At 40.0% G+C, this 21649-nt stretch overlaps 1 protein-coding gene across 2 annotated transcripts in view; it reads left to right on the forward strand.

Moving 5' to 3' along the window:
- ARFGEF3 (ARFGEF family member 3) overlaps nucleotides 1–19312 on the forward strand; it is a 98919-nt gene extending 79607 nt beyond the window's left edge. For both annotated transcript variants that reach the window (XM_081940557.1, XM_081940558.1), the window contains 8 exons: nucleotides 1054–1182; nucleotides 3120–3296; nucleotides 5963–6077; nucleotides 7172–7274; nucleotides 9341–9472; nucleotides 10767–10897; nucleotides 12694–13921; nucleotides 14378–19312. In XM_081940557.1, the coding sequence (XP_081796683.1) occupies nucleotides 1054–1182; nucleotides 3120–3296; nucleotides 5963–6077; nucleotides 7172–7274; nucleotides 9341–9472; nucleotides 10767–10897; nucleotides 12694–13921; nucleotides 14378–14569 (2207 nt within the window). In that variant the 3' untranslated portion in view covers nucleotides 14570–19312. The remainder of the gene's footprint in view (nucleotides 1–1053; nucleotides 1183–3119; nucleotides 3297–5962; nucleotides 6078–7171; nucleotides 7275–9340; nucleotides 9473–10766; nucleotides 10898–12693; nucleotides 13922–14377) is intronic.
- The last annotated feature ends 2337 nt before the right edge of the window (nucleotides 19313–21649 follow it).

Raw genomic sequence — 21649 nt, forward strand, 5'->3', positions numbered from 1 at the left:
CCAAAGTCTCAGTTTCCCTCCATTCCTCATTTCTGCATGACTATAACAATATGATCTACATCTGAGAACAAACAGATCACTGAATTAAACAGAACAGCATTATTTCTGCAAGCATCATTATTTCACAAGATGCTATTTTTGAATGTATGTGCAATGTACATCACAATATAATGCTTTCATTCAGCAGAGAGCTGCATCTATCTTTCTGGCTCTGTCCTCAGCTGGAGCCATTTCTAGACAATATCCTAGATTTGCTTTTATACACTCTATTTTACAAGGGATCTGGATTTTTATTCTTTTTTAAAATATCTGTTCTAGCTCACATTTCTGCTTATATCAATAATCAAAGTGGCTTGCTCTCATCCTCCTTTTGTTACAGTCTTCTGTTTTCCTATCACTTGCGTCATCTGGGGTTTTTTTTTTCCGCTCACTGAAAATAAATATATTAACAAGGGAAAGATAGCATGAAAAAATTAGCAGAGATGTGCTAATTACTTTCTAAATGGAAGTAGGCTAAGTGGATATCAAGGGTACAAGTAAGTGGGCTGTGTGTTGTTTTTCAAGCTGGTCAAACAATTTGCCCTTTTCTTTTTTACAAAGTGGATAATCCTACTTTGGAGGAAGGTTCGAACCAGTTTGTGTTCCTCGTTGATTATGAATGTCTAGTTTTTAAAAGGCTGCCCCTTTGAATGTGCTGTTATATCAGAGTAGAAGAAAATATGGGCATGTACATTGATTGTGGTGCATTGCATGAAAAGAGTGGATGATTTGGCAGTCAAATTTGGGCAAAAGGATAAGAGAAGAACAATTCAGATAACAGACGCTCACATGGAGAATTTCTTTCCTGACAAGTCTGGCATTTGGCATTTAATTAGCCTTTGCTGGAAGCCAGAATTCAGCAAAGGCAGACTGTAATAAAATTAATTGAGCCTCTTACATGCAGGCTGTAATAAAATAAAAACAGACATAATTGGAATAAAAAAGTATGAAATCGGGGGAAAACACAGAAAGTTTATTATCCACATCCTTTTACGTAAGACTTTGTTTCCTTAGGCCTTATTAATGTCTGGATCCTCCTGCTAGAAGAGCTAACTACTGCTGTGTCTAATTGTCCTCGGCAACACCAGCCTCCTACTTTGGATCTGCTCTTCGAACTACTAAGAGATGTTACCAAAACACCAGGTAATTAACCAAGTTTCAATACCAAAAGAAAATTAAGAGCACATCTAATTTCTACCACAGGGGGTCAAAAGTTGAAAGTCATGGCATCTCAAAGGAAGCCTTTTCCCCCAGAGCAGCGGGTCTTATATTATGACAACACGCCTCCATTTTGTAGATTTTGACATATATACAGGTGTATCCCACCACTGCCCACTGATTTCCAGAACTGCATCCAGAGAGGGCTGGGTGTCAGTTACTGTATCTCAGACCAATCTACTTCAAAGGCTTTTTGCGGAAAATAAAATTGCAGAACATTTTCTGAGAGCATGCTGTGTTAATTAAGTCTAACTGCTGTGATACAAACAAAATGGAGGATCAGGAATTGAGGAGAAAAGCACACCCAAGGGCACCGTTGTCTTGCAGTTTTCATTTGTACTCCATATTTTATAGTATTATTAAAACTGGTTCATGCTGGTATGTTTATATTTTGCATGATAGTTGGTAATTTAAATAGGAATAAGTTGATCAAATGCTACTGCACTTCTTTGGACCCCAAAGTAAACCATTTAAAGTTGACAGAACAGGTTTAAAATAGAGATAGGGAATGCCAAATGGAGTTACTTTGTAATCCCTTGAAATTTCTAAAAAAAATACACCGCAAAAGTCAGTGGCAAACAAGTAACGCCAACATGAGTGTGTGTGTGTGTGTGTGTGTGTGTGTGTGTGTGTGTGGTTTTGTGTATGTATTTTGTCAATTGGCGTAGCTCATTATTAAATGAAAAATAAACCTTTTTAAAAGGGGGGGGAAACAACTCCAAAATTCTGATACTCTCCCCCACAAAGTTACCATTTTCCCATAGCTTGCTCTCCTTCCTGGTCAGCATAGGTTATTTAATTATAAGCAAGAGAGCTGTTAAAGATACTGAGCTTGTCAGCTGGAAAGTTGACAGTCCAGGTTTGAAACCTAATTGCTGTGTGACAGGGTGAACTCCTGTTACTTGCCCGAGCTCCTGGCCACCTAGTTGGAAAGGAGACAAATGTGAGTAGATAAATAGGTACCACTTAGGTGGGAAGGTAACAGTGTTCCATGGGCCTTGGGAGTATAGTCATAATGGCCACATGACCATAGAAATGTTTTCAAACAATTCTGGCTTCCTCAAATAAGAAGAGTCGGATATGACTTCCCAGAGGAAATCTTTAATTATAGTTAACTGAATATAAATTCATAAAGGAGATACAGATTCATAAATAAAGCTATTTAAAGTCATTTTACAGTACATTATTTCCAGACCGTATTTCTTTAATGTGACTATATTCAGGATCAGAAAAAAGACATGTTTATCTCAGAGAAAACATTTAAAAGTTGGTTGTCACACTAAACTCAGAAACTGAATTTTACTAATTCACTCTTTTAAAACATTCATAAAGCATTTCATTTAATAAGCTCTAGATTGTGTGTCAAACTTGCGGCATCACGTTGCTATGACATGACGTATCACAACGGTTTTCCCCTTCACGGAGCTGGGATGGGCGTGGCCTACACATGACACATCCAACCCGCAGGCTGCCAGTTTAACACCCCTGCTCTAAATGTTGTACCTGTATCTTACGTCTTCCTGGTGCAAAAAAGAAGTGCAAAGAAGATAGCTAGAATTGCTCAGCGAAGAATAGCTCCATCATCTCTTTCCTGTCCATTTTTATTTCCTGGTCCTCAATAGGCAATCTGTAGTTCTTGAGATGTTGTGTAGCTTAACCTAACCTCCCATGGTCCATCTTAGCTGAGACTGCTAGGAGTTAGAGTTCAACAATAGTTGGAAGTCCATAGTCTCTCTCTAGCGTAGTCTATCAAAAATCTCTCTTCTGTTTTCTTGAGATATAGCACCCAGAGTAAGGTCATGAATTAAGCATATATTTGAAGGGGGAGGAGATTATTTATCTTGCCGTTTTTCATTTTTTAGGCCCAGGATTTGGTATTTATGCAGTCGTACACCTCCTGCTCCCTACAATGTCTCTTTGGCTTCATCGCAGCCATGGCGATCATTCTTACTGGGATGGGGCATCCGCTAATTTCAAACATGCCATTGGCCTTTCTTGCGAATTAGTGGTGGAGCACATTCAAAGTTTCATACATTCAGGTGAGTGCAGCACATCTCACTTGTTAATGTTGCGGCAAATAAACACGACGGTTGTAAATTCATGCAACGTAATCAAAAGCATGTGGATTAACCACTGAAATGAGAAAGAGGCCTTATTAAAGTACAACTGGTTTTGTTTCTTTATATAGTTTTGTATTTATTGCTGATTTCTATTTCAGCAGGCAAGGAGAAAATGGAATAATTCAAGCCAAATTTCTTTGGTTTGTATTGACATTCCAAAAATGGAAATTGAAACTTATTGTTCAGAGATTTCAAAAAATAATTGAAACCTACTTATTTATACATGCATACCAGTGGTGGGATTCAATTTTTTTTTACTACCGGTTCTGTGGGCATGGCGTGGCTTGGGGTGCGTGGCAGGAGAAAAATACTGCAAAATCTCCATTTTCACCCCACTCCAAGGCAAGGATACTGTAAAATCCCCATTCCTTCCCCATCCCAGTAACTTGCTTTCCAGCTCCGTTCTCCTGTGCAGGGCAACAGAAGAAGACCCAGCCGATCAGCTGGGACTCGGGAGGCAGCAAATAGATGGGGGCAGAGGCAGCCAGAGGTGGTATTTTCCAGGTGTCTGAAATACTCAAAATTTCTACTACTGGTTCACCAGAACCAGTCAGAATTGGATGAATACCACCTCCGATGCATACATACATTTTATATAGCCAACCAGTTCACTGCAGACTTTGGTCTACTAACAATAATAAAACAAAACAAGAGCAGTATAAAACAGTTAAATCAATTATAATAAATCCATTAATATATTGTGCATGTCCACGCATGCATGTGTACCAAATCCATAGGGCATTTTGTACATGCATGTGTACCAAATAACCAGGGGTACCAAATAATTCTCCTTCGTTGACCTCTTCCAACTACCTGGCCCTAGTGCTGGAGAGAAAATGTAGATCTTTAATGTCTTACATCAGGGGTCTCCAACCTTGACAACTTTAAGCCTGGCGGACTTCAACTCCCATAAGCCAGCTTTGCTGGCTGGGGAATTTTGGGAGTTGAAGTCCACCAGGCTTAAAATTGCCTGGTTGGAGATCCCTGTCTTATACAACACCAACAGGGTCAGAACCATCTGGATCTCCAGGACAGGCACCATGATGGCAGAGAAGACACATCTCCTGGGTCTTGCAAGATAATGCTATTTAATAGAACGGAGAAGCCTAGAGCACAGGTGTCAAACTCGCCACATCACGTTGCCATCACATGACGTTTCACGATATTTCCCCCCTTCACGTTGCTGGGGTGCGCATGTCCTGTGTGTGACATATCCGGCCCACGGGCCGCCACCTTGACACCCCTGACCTAGAGCATATTCACCTTAGTGAATGTGGTGGAGCAAGCAGAAAAAAATGACAGAATGATGACCCCAAAGTATCAAAACTGTACACAGTCTCAATGTGATACCACCATCAGTGTATTGTCCCAAAAGTGCTTTTTCAAGAGACAACTGGACTTTTCTGGTTTTTCTTTGAAGATGTTTTACTTCTCATCCAAGAAGCTTCTTCAGCTCTGAACCAACCATGACTTAGATGACTCAGAAGCTCCTTAGACATCAGTGATATTATCAGCTACTGCATAGAGCTTAGATTTTAGACATGCAAGCATCCCTAGATGCTTCTAGTTAGAATACTAGGTGTTTTTTTTAAATCAAGATTAAACAAAACCTTCTGCCAAAATAGCAAATTGTGCTCAACACAAATTGTTCCTGTATATCATAATTTGATTACCTGAAAATCAATACCAAAAACTCTAATACATAGGGCAGTAACTAGTCAAACTTGGTTAATCTCAAAAACCTAAGTACTTGAATTATAGCACTTGGGTAGGAGACCAGAAATGTTTTTATTTTTATTTATTTGTTTGTTTGTTTATATTTCATCTTTTTTATTTTTACAAATGCAGCAACTCAAGGCAGTTGTCAGGGTTCCATGTAACACTCCCAACGAAAGAAGACTCCGCGGCTTGAGTTTCCTCAAAGTTCCATTTTATTAGAGATGCCATCTGGGAAAACCCAAATCTGAAAGCTTCCAGGTTTTCCCCACCCAAATGAAAGTTCAAGTCCCTGCCCAGCACCCATATGTCCATCACATGGTCCAATCAGACCCCTTTCCAAACTGGAGATGTTTCTCAAGCACACTCATCCAGGTGTAGGGCAAGTGCGGGGCAAGTTGTCCTTGGCTTCCTGAGAAAGGAATTTTATTTTGACTACATATCATCCATACTACATACAATCTCCCCTCCCATTTTCCCACAGTAGAAAAATGTGGCAGGCTTAAAAGGCCAATGTAAAGATGGCTTCCAGACCTGACTGCAGTAAACATACCCAATACTAGTTCCTCCTCCTATTTCCCCTACAACAATAGCCCTTTGAGGTGGGTTGGGCTGAGAGAGAGAGAGAGAGAGAGGGAGAGAGGGAGGGAGGGAGGGAGGGAGTGACTGGCCCAAGGTCACCCAGCTGGCTTTGATGGCTAAGGCAGGATTTGAACTCATGGTTGCTTGCTTTCTACCCTGGAGCCTTAACCACAAATGAAACAGAGCAGTTCCATACCTATTTTCAAGAAAATAATATGGATGTTCCCTAAGCTCAAAAGAAGTAATTGAAGGCTTTTCTTTTAGTAATATTTTTCTTCCTTTTTTAGATGTTGGATATGAGAATATGATCAACACGATGCTCAAAGATCTTTTCAAGTTACTTGTAGCTTGTGTAGCGGAAACCACAGAGACCATCTCTAGAGTCGGGTGCTCTTGTATCAGGTAGTACAGATTTTCTTTCCATAATTGTACAACTGAGAGTGAAGTAAGCAAATATTTGTATTCTTCAAGTAACTAAAAATCCTGTTTGCTTCCTCTCCAAACAGATCATTACCACTAAATGAAAGGTCAAGAAAGAATGGAGCAGTTATACTGCTCTTTTTATTGTTGTTGTTTGCTTTCATTTTGTGTTATGTTTCCCCTAGCTTCCTGATTGTACACGGTAAATTTATTACTGGCTAAGTGACCATTATTTCTGTGAACCTCTCTTGGGGGACATAGACATGAAAATCAAATGCAGATAAAGACTCAATACTTCGATAGCACATAAATCTCTTCACAATTCTCTGAGCTAGCTGGCAGTTCAATAAGGACTGTCATCTGATTGTTGACTGAATAGATGGAATCCAATAGTCATCATCTAATAACTGAATAATTCAACAATTTGTATGAGAAGGCCACCTTTTGCCTGTGTAGACTTTTTGTACATCTTCTGTACAACTGTTCTGAAGGGTTGGGGAACTCCCTGAAGAGATTTTAAGGGTGTAAAGAAGGGAGAAGTTAACAGATTAACAGAGTTGGAAGAGACCTTGTAGGTCATCTAGTCCAACCCCCTGTCCAAGCAGGAGACCTTACATCATTTCTGACAAATGGCAGTCCAATCTCTTCTTGAAAGCTTCCAATGATAACGCTCCCAAGCTGTTCCATTGGTTGATTGTTCTCACTGCCAGAAAATTTCTCCTTATTTCTAGGTTGAATCTCTCCTTGATCAGTTTCCATCCATTATTCCTTGTCTGGCCTTCAGGTCCTTTAGAAAATAACTTGACCCCTTCCTCTCTGTGACAGCCCTTCAAATATTGGAACACTGCTATCATGCCTCCCATGGTCCTTCCCTTCACTAGACTAGCCATGCCCTGTTTCTGTAACTGTTCTTCATATGTTTTAGTCTCCAGTCCCCTAATCATCTTGGTTGCTCTTCTCTGCACTTTTTCTAGAGTCTCATTGAAAGAGTACAAGCAGATTCCAGTGGTCATTAGATCATACCCAAATGATAATCAGATTTCTGTATCTTCCACCATCTTGTGCCTTCTCTACAGATATGTACTAGTGACAGCTGGTCCTGTTTTTATTGAAGAAATGTGGCGTCTGGCATGTTGTGCCTTAGAGGATGCTTTTTCAACTACTCTTGAACCAGTGAAGGTATAGCCTATATATGACTAAAACTGATTTTAGCGGTTATCATTTTCTTAAATGGGTTCTTTCGGGTGTGCGTATGTCTGCATATGTGTGTGTACGATTATTTGTTCATACACACATTATTTTTTCCCACCAACAACATTTTATGAATACTAATGTGACAGCATTGTTTCTTTGAACTCACAATTTCACAGAGATAGGGATGCTCTTGGGATCACCATAATGTATGAATTTGGGCCCTCTTTTCACCAAAATGTTCAGGAGTCTCCAAAAGGGGAAAGTCTATATAAGTTTATACAATTTTTTTTAAAAAACCCTAGATATCTTATAGTGATTAACATAAACTAAATAAGATAGAAAACCCGGTGGATAAAAATACTTATAATTATAAATAACAACATAAAATTAGTTCTTCTATTTTTAATTATTTTTTTATTTTTACATTTTATCGATATTTGGGGGGGGGGGAAAGTACACAGAAAATAACTTATGGCCAAACACACACACACACACACACACACAATGTTTTTAAAAGATAATATAGTTTTATCTAATTGATATTCAATTAATATTAAATTATGAAGTATATTATTTACAATTATAATAGAAACAAAAAGCCCTAAGAAATAATACTAATACATGAAATTAAATGAAATATAAGTGACCTAAAATATATCATATGTTATTTCATAACAAAATATCAAATTATACATACAATTGTGTATTCTTATAAAAGATTACGAAACCTATGACAGAAAGAAAATATTTTTAAATTATAAATATGATTCTTTCAAAAAATGATAAATTAAATCCACTAATCCATGATATCTGGACCACTAATAGATTTGCACTCCCTCAATGTAATTCTCTCTCCAATGGTGCATATAACCAAAATTCCTCAAAAATAGTCAGATTCCATTTTATTCCTTTTTATAGAATCTATACAAAGGGGGAATTCTACTCTTGAAGAGTAATCTGTAGTTACAATAGATAGCACCAATTAGACTTGTCAGGCACAAGCAACCAGATCGACTTGTGAAGAGTTCAATTAGCTGTTTTATTGTTCAAGCCTATGCACAGGAATCTTCTCAGATTGATGATTTTACCTGGGTGTCACTATATCTAGATAAGGTTTGGTGGCATTCAATGAAGTCAGACTTTGCCCTCTTGTGCCCATGTATGGATTCCAGACTAATTGCTCATTTGACTCTTTCACCCTGGCTCCGCTACCCTTTCTTCTACGTCTTCCGGTTAATAACCAGAGTATAAGCCGTGTTGCTGTCGACTTCAGTAACCTTTAGTAATGACATTACATGATTATTAAAGATAGCTATAAGATCATCAGCATATCAGAACAATTTACATTAGCATGCCCTTTGGCTCCGTTGTTTAATTTCTTTCCTTGACTTACAACCGGTTGCTTAGTGACCGTTTGAAATTATGATGGACACTCTGCCCCCCCACTCAAAACCACTTACCCGGTTTGAAAAATTTCAACATTAGAAAACACCTTCCCCTGCAGTCATGTGATCACATTTTGGATGCTCAGCAACTGACCTGCATTTGTAGCCGTTTACAATACTCTGTGGTCACAATGGTTTTGCCAGAAACCAGCATTTCCTTGCGATTTCCAATAAAAACCGATCCAGAACAAACAGTGGGTTCACTTAATGACCACAGCTACAATTGCTGCAAAAAAAGGTTTATAAAATTGGCCAATCTATATGTTGACCTGCCTTACAACTATCATGATTATGACTATAATTGCCAAGATCAGTTACGGTGGTAAGTCAAGAACTACTGTACTACCCATTACAGTGAATGTTAGTGAACATTAGTTGTATGGCACAGGTTTAGTTGGTAAATCTTGGTTGCCACATCTTACAAAATGTACCAACTCCATATCATCTACGATATGAGCCAAAATTAACTATACTATGAGATTTATATTGGAAAAACAGAAAAGTATGAATAACAATACCATAGTGTAATATGAGAAGGAACTATTCAGCTTTGCATATGGCTTAAGATATAGTTTACTATACCGATAACATTTTGCCTCTCTGTAGAATCTGTTGGGCTATTTCCACAGTGGCTCTGAAAATCTGAGTGGTGATGCCTGTGAGATGAAAATGGCAGCTCCTTCCCTCTCCCCAAGTGCTGAAGCTGAATACTGGAGAATAAGGGCGATGGCTCAACAAGTAAACAATTTTATTCCATACTTAACTGGTCTGTGCACAGATGTGTTCTTAAGATGTCTTAATACTTCCAATAAAATCAGTGCTTAGGTTTGACTAGATTAATTGGGAATTCATTTGGAGCATTTTCACCATGTGTTGTGACCTAGGCTTTCCCAGCAGCATGAAGCCGAGTCCTTGTCCCGATAAACTCTTTTCTATTTAATTTACAGTGAATTCCTCTCCAGCAAAGTCTTTCTTCTCCCACAATCTTTCAAGATAGTTCACAATTACCAACCTTTATCAGGCTTGGAGAGTGGCCAGGCCAATATCTTTCAGATGCTGCAATACTTGGCAAGAATTCAGGAATGAACGAATTGTCTCCTGCAAACACCTCTCCCCTTTCACTTCTCTTTTATTCCCTATGGGAGGGGCCATTCACTGTCCACCTATGGCCTTACTTCTAAGTAGACCCTTGTTTCTTAGCTGTTCCCTTTGTTTGGCAACTCTGTGCATGTGCACACTGGGAACAGGCTCCAGTTGTTCATCTGCCTCACTGATGTCTGACTCTGAAGGCAGCTGATAACTGTCAGACGGCCCTGGCCCCATCTCTGCCTCTGATGAAGAGCACTCATCAGAGCCTTCCCCACACTACATGACTGGCCCATGTTCCTCCCCAACCTTCTCACTATCCGAATCTGCTGCCAGCTCTGTTGGCCGCTTGCGGGCCACAACACAATGCTCTTGAGTTGATGTTATGTTATCAGGTCTGTAAAGATGAGTTTTTAATATTGTTAACGTAACTGACTTCAGTTATCTAATGTTAATTACCCTGACATATATCTATACGATTTTATTTACCTGTTTATGTTTAAGGTTTCACCCTTCCAATTCCAAGGAATGTTCCCTGGATATTGATGTCTTCACTGAGTTGAATAGGTTTAGGTAGGCAAGAACAAGAAACCTTTTGAAATGAAAACAAAAATGTAATTCATTGAGTGTTTTGGGAGGAAATATCAGTTATTCTGCTGGGCTGATTTTGCCCATTGAACAACTCCATTTGCAGTGCAGATTGAGAAGGAACTGCCTTGAGCTAAGTGAAGCCATTGAGCCAACAAAAAAAAATTGCTTGGGGAATAATCCACACAATAGTTCCTCTAGTCTTGCTAAAGTCCTCTACATGAGATGGATTAAGTGAATAGGGCATGACTCAGATTGTCTCATTTTAATTCCAAATTGCTTGTTCTGGTGCTGACTTGCCTGTGGTTCCCGAATACCAATAAAGCAATAGCACATTGGTATGATTTTTTCCCCACAGGTGTTCATGTTGGACACCCAATGCTCCCCAAAGACACCCAATAACAAGGAAGGATTTGAGCATGCTCAATCTTGTCTGCTTATTATTGAGCTGCCTCCTGATAAGAAGTCCAATGGCCACTCACAGAAAAGGTAAGAAACAGATTTCTAAGATTAAGCAACAAGCAAAATGAGACAGATGAAAGACACTTAATACTCATATTCTTATTTGGAATTAGTTGCCTTACCATGGAAAATAAAAGATAGTTGGAATGGGTAATGCAGATGTTTCCAAACTCTGTGTCCCTTAAATAATAAATAAATATGTGTAAAATGGGGTTGAAAAAGAAATAAATATATCTTTTTATTTTTAAATTTTACTCTGTATGCCTTGAGATATTCAAGCTTTGCAATAGAATACGGGACATATATTGCAACAAATGTTGATAGTGCAAGATTTTTTTTTTTAAAAAATGGTGATTCTCTTTCTGAGTTGCTCATGACCCCAAAGTAGTGCTGACTTACAGTTTGAGAAGTCCAGCATTACATGCGGTCTTGCCTCAGAATAAGAGTGTGGGGTTGAACCTCATCAAATATCCTTGGCACCATTAGTGCATGCTTAAGAGGCAGACCCTCACAGCAAATCGTAGATTTGCACCTTTAAGCCTGAGTTAGCCGAAGTATGTGAGAGGGAAAGGGGAAAATGTGTACAATACGATGAAACTTTTTTTTCAAGAAGTTTTGCAGAAAGCCAACAGCCCCTAAATCCAGATTTTTGGGTTAATTGTGAGCATTGGTACAAACTGAATTGTTTGTAGGAATATAATAAATGACATTCCTGCCATCCCATTTCTCGACCTATTCTGATTGGTAGCTCATTCCTTAAATTTTATTTAGCAGGGATATAAATGTCCCTCTTTACAAGACTTGCTACAAGAGTGGGTTTGCTGCTTGCTTATTTTATATTCTCTTGCATGTCAATCTAGAAGTGTGTTGCAGTTTTCTTTTCACTTAGTAGAGTTTCTCTTTTTTCTGTCTGATTTCCTTTATAATGCTGCAACCAATACACAGGAAACTTGGGTAAGACAGAGTTTCTTTCCTTCAATGCAATTTCAAGCCAACATCCAAATCATGTATTTTCTTAAATGGCATTTGAGATACAGATATTTCTCCACAAAAAGTATCCCCTTAGCTATTGAAGAAATTGAAATAGCTATTTAAAATGAACTGCTATTCCCTATCTAGTTTAAAAGGGAGAAGCTTTCCTATCTTTTAAAGGCTAATTTCAGCAAGGAAGAAGGCCAATACAGTTACAATTTTAGATCTTGGGTGAATTGAAACCTCTGTCAGATGCATTTATAAAATGCATTTTTAAAATGAAACCCTTGAAAGTTCCTGTGTATATTCCACCCCTCCCTTTTGCCACACTGCGGTGCTCAAATATGTCATGGTGAGATATTTGCTACTTTGCTATGGTAGTAGTGAATGTGTTACCAAGGTCAACAACTTCCCTCCATGCACAATTTCTGGCACATTCTGATACCCTTACTGTGAAACTTGCACACATGCCACGAGAAATTACTCCTGCCACTTTTACCTCCAAACTGAAATGTGCATTTTGGCTAGTCTTATCTAGCATTCCTCAGAAAACCACAACATTCTTTGGTGCCAGAAAACGAATGCCAGTAATCCACCACCAGAGAGTGTTAAAACACAACGAAAGCACTGTAACACAACAGCAATGAACAAAGTTCACTGCAAGAACAAGTTGCAGATGATAAGCAGCATTAGTTAGTGATAATGTTTACAAAAATATATATAATGATTATGAGGTGGTTGTTAGCTTATCACCAGAGGTTTCTTGGAGAAAGAGACTAATATAATTGAGCAATTTGAGAAACATTCATGAGGTTCTAAATTCTCTCTCTTTCTTTTTCTGCTACACAAAGTATCCCTTTCAGAACAATTGTAGTGAGCCTGCTTTCCCATCAAGTCCTGCTGCAGAATTTATATGATATTTTGTTGGAAGAATTTGTGAAAGGGCCCTCACACACTGAAGAGAAGGTGACACACCAATTGCCAGAAACCAAACTCACTGGTTTCCTCAGGTACATTTCTATGCAGAACTTGGCTGTCATCTTTGATTTACTATTGGACTCCTACCGAACAGCCAGAGAGTTTGATACAAGGACTGGGCTGAAGTGCTTGCTCAAAAAGGTATCTGGCATTGGTGGGGCCGCCAACTTGTACCGCCAGTCGGCTATGAGCTTCAATATCTACTTCCATGCCTTGATCTGTGCTATTGTGACCAATCAGGAAAACATCACTGCGGAACAGGTGAAGAAAATCCTTTTTGAAGATGATGAAAGGAGCACGGATTCATCCCAACAATGCTCTTCAGAAGACGAAGACATTTTTGAAGAGACTGCTCAAGTCAGCCCACCGAGGGGGAAAGAGAAGAGGCAGTGGAGGGCCAGGTTGCCATCTTTGAGTGTCCAACCCGTGAGCAATGCAGACTGGGCTTGGCTAATCAAAAGGCTTCACAAACTCTGCATGGAGTTATGTAATAACTACATTCAGATGCATTTGGATTTGGAAAATAGTGCCGATGAGCTCCCTGTCTTCAGGGGAGACCCCGTCTTAATCCTGCCAGCCTTTCAATCAGAAATACCCATACCATCTACTGGAGCCCTTTCCGGGAAAAACACTCCTTCAGAAGATGATAGAAGCCAGAGTAGGGATTCCCTCACCGAAAACCTCACTCCTAAGGGAAGTGCAGATATGATCCTTCTTCCACCTTTGAGCCCCAAAATGGAGAAGAAAGACCAAGGCAGGAAAAAAGAATGGTGGGAGAGCGCTAGCAACAAAATTTACAGCATAGCAACAGATAAAACCATATCAAAACTAATGACGGAGTATAAAAAAAGAAAGCAGCAGCAGCATAATTTGGCTAATTTCTCCAAAGAGATGAAAGCTGACAAGAAAGGGGATCCGCTCGGCACAAGAGGGCCAGATTCACCTCTCCTCCAACGGCCACAAAATCTGATTGATCAAGGCCAGATGAGGCACTCCTTTAGCGCCGGGCCAGAGATTCTGAGGCAAGAAAAGAGGCCACGCTCCGGATCGACTGCCAGCTCATTCAGCATATCGGTCCGGGATGGGGAGGCACAAATACAGGTAAGAAAAGAGAAGAAGAGAGGAAATAAAGGGGAGAAACTTTAAATTTGGGAGACCTGCTTTTGCCTTTCATATTGTGGCACTTGGTTTCCTAATTGATTTTTAAACAGAGACCTACAATTATACAAAATATGAGGTGCTTGTGACTACACAATGAGTCTTAAGCATATGGCATTTTTAGCAAAATGTTCAGGTGGTGTTGTATTCATGAAGATATACACCTAAAGATAAAGTGTATACATGCAGCTTCTTGGCAAAAGTAAAAAACACTTTTCATACTGAACTGCCTTATGTTCTTACTTAACACTGATACTGCATTTCTTCTAAAGGTGTCCTTCCTATTTCCCTACTGTTCTACGTGCTTCCATTTGTCTTTTGCATTGTCCTAATTTATAGATTTACTTGTTCCCTTTCTCTTTCTCCCCCCCTCCCCCCTTTCTCTTCGCATTATTTTAGGCATGGACCAACATGGTTCTGACAGTTCTTAATCAGATTCAATCCCTACCTGACCAGATCTTCATCGCTCTACAACCGGCGGTATTTCCCTGCATCAGTCAATTGACTTGCCATGTGACAGACATCCGGGTTCGTCAGGCTCTGAGAGAATGGCTAGGACGAGTGGGCAGGGTTTATGACATCATTGTGTAGAAGACTTTAGTTGCCTTATCAAAGAGAGACTGAATCTAAGATACTTCGAGGAACAGAAATGAAGTGCATTTGTTGAAACTTTGTCTATTCAAAAAATGGTAGAAGGATGTACATCTGCCCATTTGCTTGTCGGTAACAACTAGCAAGATCTGTTCCATGCTGTTAAATCTTAAGAGCACAGTGTAGTCATACTCATGACACCAGAGAATGTAATATAATAACAAAAAGAGCCTTTGTATTAAATTTGAAATAGGTATTCCGACAACTGATATCCAAACAGGCTGACAGGCTCAATATGTTTGATACTGCATATTTTTTAAAGAGGAAAAAAAAAGAAGTTTGTGGAGCAAGGAAAACAGCGTGGAATGGACGTGGTCATGTAATAGGCTTTGTCAAGATTGACCATTGAGAATGTAAAGATTGCTGAGATGTCTTTGGAACAGATTTGTGTTACGTCCTAAATGAGGCATCTGATCCTTAAGCCATCTAAATTTAAAACAATAGTTGTACCAATGAACAGAGGAGCCCATTTATTCTAACCTTTATAAAACATCTTGGCAATGAAAACTAGGCCTCCAGGCTTAGGAAGTGACTATTTCAATGTGATTGTAACAGGTTTTCAGACAGAAATACTTAACCCTCTTGGAAGTACTGCATAGGCTCTATGAATTATTTCATATTGCTATAAGGGTGTCTGTCTAAAAATTAGTAGAATTGTCCAATGCTGATTTGAGAAATAAGCTGAAGTCCTTTTTCTCATTTTGGTGCAAACCCAAGACCAAAAATGTATTTTCTCTGTTGTGTAAGTTGCAAGTGCTACTTAGGTTTTCTGGTTCTATATCTTTACTTATCCCTTCACTGGGTGTTAACAAATGGGGTGTGAAGTGTGTCCCAGGTTTTCTGTTTTCAGGCTTTCCATTTGTATTGCCTGGCTTCTCGGTCAGGACAAAAGAATCTGAAAATTAGGCACATGACTCGAATATGTAGAGTTATCAAATTTATACACTTACCCCAAATCTGTAAAATAGATCGTTCTCAGAGATATTTGATGACCTTTGTAGTTTTATGGCCAAGCAGAAATATCACTCACTCGTCATTCTTTTCTGAAGCCAAGCTGGGTGACATCCACAGCTGAAAATAAAGATATGTAAGAAACTTTTATGTTAATTATGGGCCACCACATCTACTTTATACAAAATGTATAAATGCTTTCTCTTGTTTCTTGCAGAGAGTAAAACGTAACTTTAAATATTAGTATATAATTTAATAGGCTAGTTACAGTTGAGAAAAGGATACACAAGTAAGGGAAAATACACAAGTTTATATAATGAGGCCATTATATAAAAGGCAGTTTTTGAGAAGAAAAAAGGAGAAAAATTAGTATCCAGTTTGTGGGATGCTGAAGCAATGGAGGTAGCTGGCTGGTATGGCTGTGAATGGAAGAGAAGAGCAGCCAATTAGGTGTTAATTCCAGTAAGGGAACTTGGGAAAGGCACCTGTCACCTCATCTTGCCTTCACAATAGCATTTGCACCCCGACAACTTCTCACACTGAAACGGCCACAATTGTTTTAACTCTGGATCTCCAAACATATAGAAGGCTCGGAGAACGTGACGGTGTTTTCTGTCCCTATTGTAGAATGACTAGAACTCCATCCACCTATCTAATTTCTCTATAATGATCATTACATAAATATAAACTCCAAATCCCCCTGAGAAGTTGCTGTGATGGGAAGCTATACGAGGTGAGGTTGATTGGGAAAATGCAAACAAAGCACTAACAGCCTCTGGTGGTTTCTCAGTCAATTCAACATCAGTCCTTTCATACGTTCAGACACAAGTATGGATTGTACACGTGAAATCACTTCTTATTGCGGACCATTTTTCCATCAGCTATTTTTCCTTATATCTGTGACCAGGGTTTAATGATCCTGGCTGGTGAAGGAAGATAAGTTCTAAATATTGGAAACTTATGGATCAAGATGCACTGGGTGGTGGCAGAGGAGTTCAGGGGCAGATGGCAAGGGAAGCGTGAGATTTTTATCAGTGAGAAAACCAATGACCCACAAGGTCTGCAGAGATAGTGATTAAGCTTCTTTGGATCAGTCTGGTCTGGAGCTGATGCCAGAGGAATTCAGGACACTGGTGTGAAAGTGCCTACAGGCAGCTGGTGAAGAATGAATCCCAGCTACACCAATGAAGCGTAGCTCACCTTTGAACTACTGCTAAAACTGAACAACTGGTGGTCATGTTTCACTGCTAGGAAAATGATACGTAGTATGTGAGCCCACACACTTTCCTCATTGCTTACATGAATGTGATCAAACCCTGCATCTGCCTTCTCTCTCTTTGTTAAGTCATTGTTGGATATATGCCCAAACGAGCTGTTGTATCAGCAAGTGTTAGAGGCACCAGCAAAGTGTTCTGTATGCCATGTTGGAGTGCAGTTGGCATCAACCTTATGAGCAATGCAGCATTGCCTGTTCTGTTAGCCTTCATTTTCAACCACAGGCATCGAACTGATTGAGTGGAAGAACCTTAATCAGCCTGATATAGGATGCCTTGCAGCTTGCTTGAACAGCAAACAGTCCAGTATCCTTTGCTTCCCTGCTTTCTCGTTCAGTCAACAGAAGACTTTGAATGTACAAGTTGTGTCAGATGCTGCTGAACCCTAGTGATTGTCTATCCTGAATTATGGGATTCTTTGTCAGTGCTATGCCCTGAGATGATTGTTTGATTCTACTATTTGTTTGTTCCTTAAGATTTAAATAATGCCGTGTTTCTATGGTTCTTTGTGAAGAGGGGTTTGTTTTAGGGGAACATTTTCACATGGTGTACACCTACATTGTTTGTTACTGAGATCTTATACGCGTACTCTAGTTTGTCACTTTGAAGCATCTGTTGAACATGGTAACTTGAACAGAGAGACAGAATCACCACGCTCAAGATTTTTTTTCATCTGAAAATGAAAATGCTGAAAAAAAATCTTTCGGTTTTCAAGTGTTGCTTTTCAGTTCTGTGCTGTTGGGTATAGGTTACTTGTACATGCTGTGCGTGGAATGACAAAGTGCTAACATTTCGTACATAAAAAGTGGAATAACAAAGTATAACAAACTTGTAGGGCCACTATTAAAAAGCAGGCAACAATTTATTATTATTTATTTCAAAGAAGGGAAGTATTACGCATTCCTGCCACTACCAAGAATGACTATTGATTGTAAACCTATTCAGTTGCTGCTATTAACACAAGGGCAAGCGATAGATATACAACAGTTCCTGCTGAAGATCATAATATTATTTATTTATTTATTCAGGGTGACTGAAAGTATTACGTAACTCTAAAATGTAAGTTAGATGAAAGTTCAGCCAAAGTTAAAAGAAAAACCATTCACTGGGCAGAAAAGGGAGAATGTGTCTCATTCTGAGGACAGGTAGATAATGTCAAGGGAATTCGTTCACTATTCAATTGAAAATCACTGAGTGGAAGGACAAGTTTTATTTTTCATAGTTTCCAACCTCTATAGACTTTTTATGGAAACACAGGCCATAAAACTGGGAGGCACATTTACCTGTGGTGCTTTTGGCCTTGCAAGCGAGCCGTGGGTGCACATTTGTGGAGAGAGCCATTAGACCTCATGTGTGTGCCAATCTATCTGCCCTTTCCATTTTCTAAATGACCCAGCTCTTGTGAGCCCAGAGTTCATGTTTGCATGTTGATCCTGCAAGGCCCTCCTGGGTCAGGAAATTGCACTTCTCCAATAGTGCCTGCAAAACAGTAGTGGGTTCCGGATCCCGGTGCAACCGGTATGGTGCAACGGGCCCCGGCGTCCACTACATGAATGCGTGCAGCCCGTGCATGCGTCCTTACCTCCTGCGATGCTCCGCGATGCCTCCGCAACTCTCCAGCTGCTTGGCAGAGCGTCACACAGGGGCCATATGCTCCGTGCGCGGAAGTGCTGGAGAGCTCAAATACCGGTAAGGAGCAAGGGCGAGCAGGTGGGTCCTCTGGAGCACCATATCAGAATGGTACCCGGTGCTCCCAGCAGGCACCGGAATGCCCGTACGGGAGCGTACTGGTCGTAACCCACCACTGCTGCAAAACCAGGCAGTCATACACTCGGTGACTTGATCTCCACACGTCTCAGAATGAGAAATGGGCAGGGAAAAGGACATACTTCAGGGCAGAAACTAGCACCCTATTTCAAGTTTGGGTCATGGTTATGAGATCTAAGATGGAATTTGCACATTCAAGGAATCAGAGGGCAGTCACAGAATGTAGTTGCTCTGAATCAATTTTATTTGTTTAGGTCCATAGTGCAAAAGCAATTTATAGTGGACCCTGATTTCCATATTCTAAATATTCCCCTCCTAACAGCTGCAGAAGGCAGAAGTAGGGAAAAACAAACGTGACAGCAGTGACAGAAAGTGTAGGAGTTGGAACTTTCACACAATGCTGTTATGTATATGCAGAGTTGTTGTTTGCAATGGCAGCTGGCAAGTTTTGTTTTGTACTATAAAAATGCTCTGGAGGAAAAAAAATGCTCTGCCTTAACTAAAGGGAAAGTTGCTCTACCAAAATGAAAGAGGAACTCCAGTCTTCAAGCAATTTATTGATTAACCAGGCCCTGCAATTATTACTTTCCCCAGACAGATCCTATGCCAAACAGTGAAATGCAGCCCCACAAAGGAGCATCTTCTCTCTTATACCAAAGATCCAATTTGTTAAAAAAAAGAAAAAGAAAAATAGTGATGCTTGCCACAATTGGGCTTGTATCACGAGGTAGACATGAAAAGACAGGCATCCAAACTACTCTGAAGGGGGACCAAGTCATTTGGGGCCCCTTTCCAGCCAACCTTTATTCTTGGATGTGCATAGTCTTTGGCCAAGATATGCAATTCTCTAAGCACTTCAAGACTTGGAAGAAGGTTGGTTATAAAGAACTATGAGGCCGGATGTATTGAGATTCTCAAAAGGTCCTCACAATTTGTTGTCTTTGGATTTGTTTTATGGTGGCCGATGAAAGCCTATAAGGAATATCTGTTGACAAAATGTCTGGATCCTGCCATAGTTTTCCTTGTGTTCTTAAAAATAACTCCCCTAAACCCTCTTCTTCTATTGGTATATGTGGGGAGGGGAGAGGGAGGGACATACCTGAACCATTTCTCTTGTGTGTACGTTTCGGAACAGTTTGTTGTTCAGCCACTTTGCAAAATGTATTTTGTGTATATTTTGTTCAGAGGGAATTCTTAAAGGAGGATATTTTAAAACGAATCATTTGTGTTGCTTGTGTTATAGAATAAAGAGACTACAAAAAAGTAAAGCAAGTGTGAAGCTTTTATTTATTTAAGTGAAATAAATAGTTTTATTTGGGAAGTTCAGTAGTACAGAACAAAAATGCTACTGAATAAGATAATTAGTTGCATCCCCTTAATTTCGGAATAATTACCTGTTTTGTCCTGTTAAGACAAGTGACTTGACTACCCACAGTTGTCATTCTGAAAATATGATCATGCCAAATCTAAAGGTTAACAGAAAATTGTTGGCAAGTACTTTTTCTGTTATTTTCCTTAATTCATCTTTAAAGACTGCGTAAACATTTCAGGCATGAGCGTTCCAACTGCACTAATGCACTAATTTTCATAAATGACCCTGTCTGAGAGACTCCATATATGAACATAGTCCTCTTCATCCATTTATTTATTTTATTTATTTCTTAGATTTTTAGACCGCCCCTCTCCCAAAAAGGGACTCGGGGCGGTGTACAGTCAATAATAAAAACATTCATAATAATTAAATACATTTAAACTACATTTAAGATACATTTGGAGGGGGAAATAGGCTGTACTAAGAAATAAATAATTCTAATCTTAAAACATCACAATTAAAACCCCAAACCCTAAAATAAAATAAATCCCTGGGAGGTGCAATTAAGAAAGTGCCAGGCCAGCTGATTGAAACAGGTGAGTCTTTAACTTTTGCCGGAAGGAACGGAGGTCGGAGGTCGGAGATTTAGAGTCTTAGACTTTCCTGTATTGCAATAATTGAACTTATAAGAAATGTTTCAGGGAAGAACTGGGCCAAAGAATCTGTTCATCCCTGTTCCTTCTGGTATTTAGCTGTGAATTCTCAGAAGATCCGACTTGGGACAGAACTAAAAGCTGCTTTTGCTCCGTCTCTTGCCTGCAGGTGAGGATGATGTTCGTCCATTGGGTTCAAAGAGGGCCTTGACATCTAACAGGTGGTGGGCTGTCCACAATGTGTCTGCAGCAGTGGTGGGTCCCTACCATTTGGACCGGTTCAGCCAAACCGGTAGTAGGTTGGCAGCCTGGATCACTGGAACCGGCAGTGACCCAGGCCTGCCACGCCCCCGAACTGGTTCTCTTGTTTTTTGCGTCCGCGCATGCGCAGAACAAGTTTAGTTGTACTAGGCAGGCGTGTGCGGCACGCCCCTAAGCAAACGGGCAGTAGTCTCTGCCGGAACCCACCCCTGATCCACAGGTGGCTGGTAAGGCCTATACGGGCATGAAATGTTCTGCCATACGTTGAGCAGACATGTTTGGGCACCATTGTTGCAGCATTTGCAGTTCTGCAGCTCTACTTGCAGGTGGCAGGTCCTTAAAGATATTGTTGCCCACTCAGAGAAACAGCAGCTGTCAGATGGTGGCATGGCAGCTATTTTGGCAGTCTTCCTTTAGTCATCAGGTGCTGCACAGCAGACAATTTTACTTCACTTGTTCTGTTTGGCCCTGTGGTGCTACAGTGCTATGCGTTGACCAAGCCTAGAAGATGTTGCTATATAGGGCATCCTTTTTCTTATGGTCTGCATTGCTCTGATGACTTTGGTTGAGCTAATTATGAAGTGACTTTGTGTGATCACTGCAGGGGGGGGGGTTCACCTGGCATTACTGCCGGTTAGGTGCGTGCACAAAAAAAACGTGTGCATGCGCACTTGCACAAAAATAAGTCTGCACGTGTGCAAAATGTTAAAAAAAGAAAAAAAATAAATTTGTGCAATTACAATTGTTCTGTGCATACTCAGAACCAAAAATCAAGTTGGAGGCCCGGTAGGAGAACCGGTTT

The sequence above is a fragment of the Natrix helvetica genome, assembly GCF_964273705.1.
Source record: "Natrix helvetica genome assembly, chromosome: 2".
Classification (NCBI taxonomy): Eukaryota; Metazoa; Chordata; class Lepidosauria; order Squamata; family Natricidae; genus Natrix; species Natrix helvetica.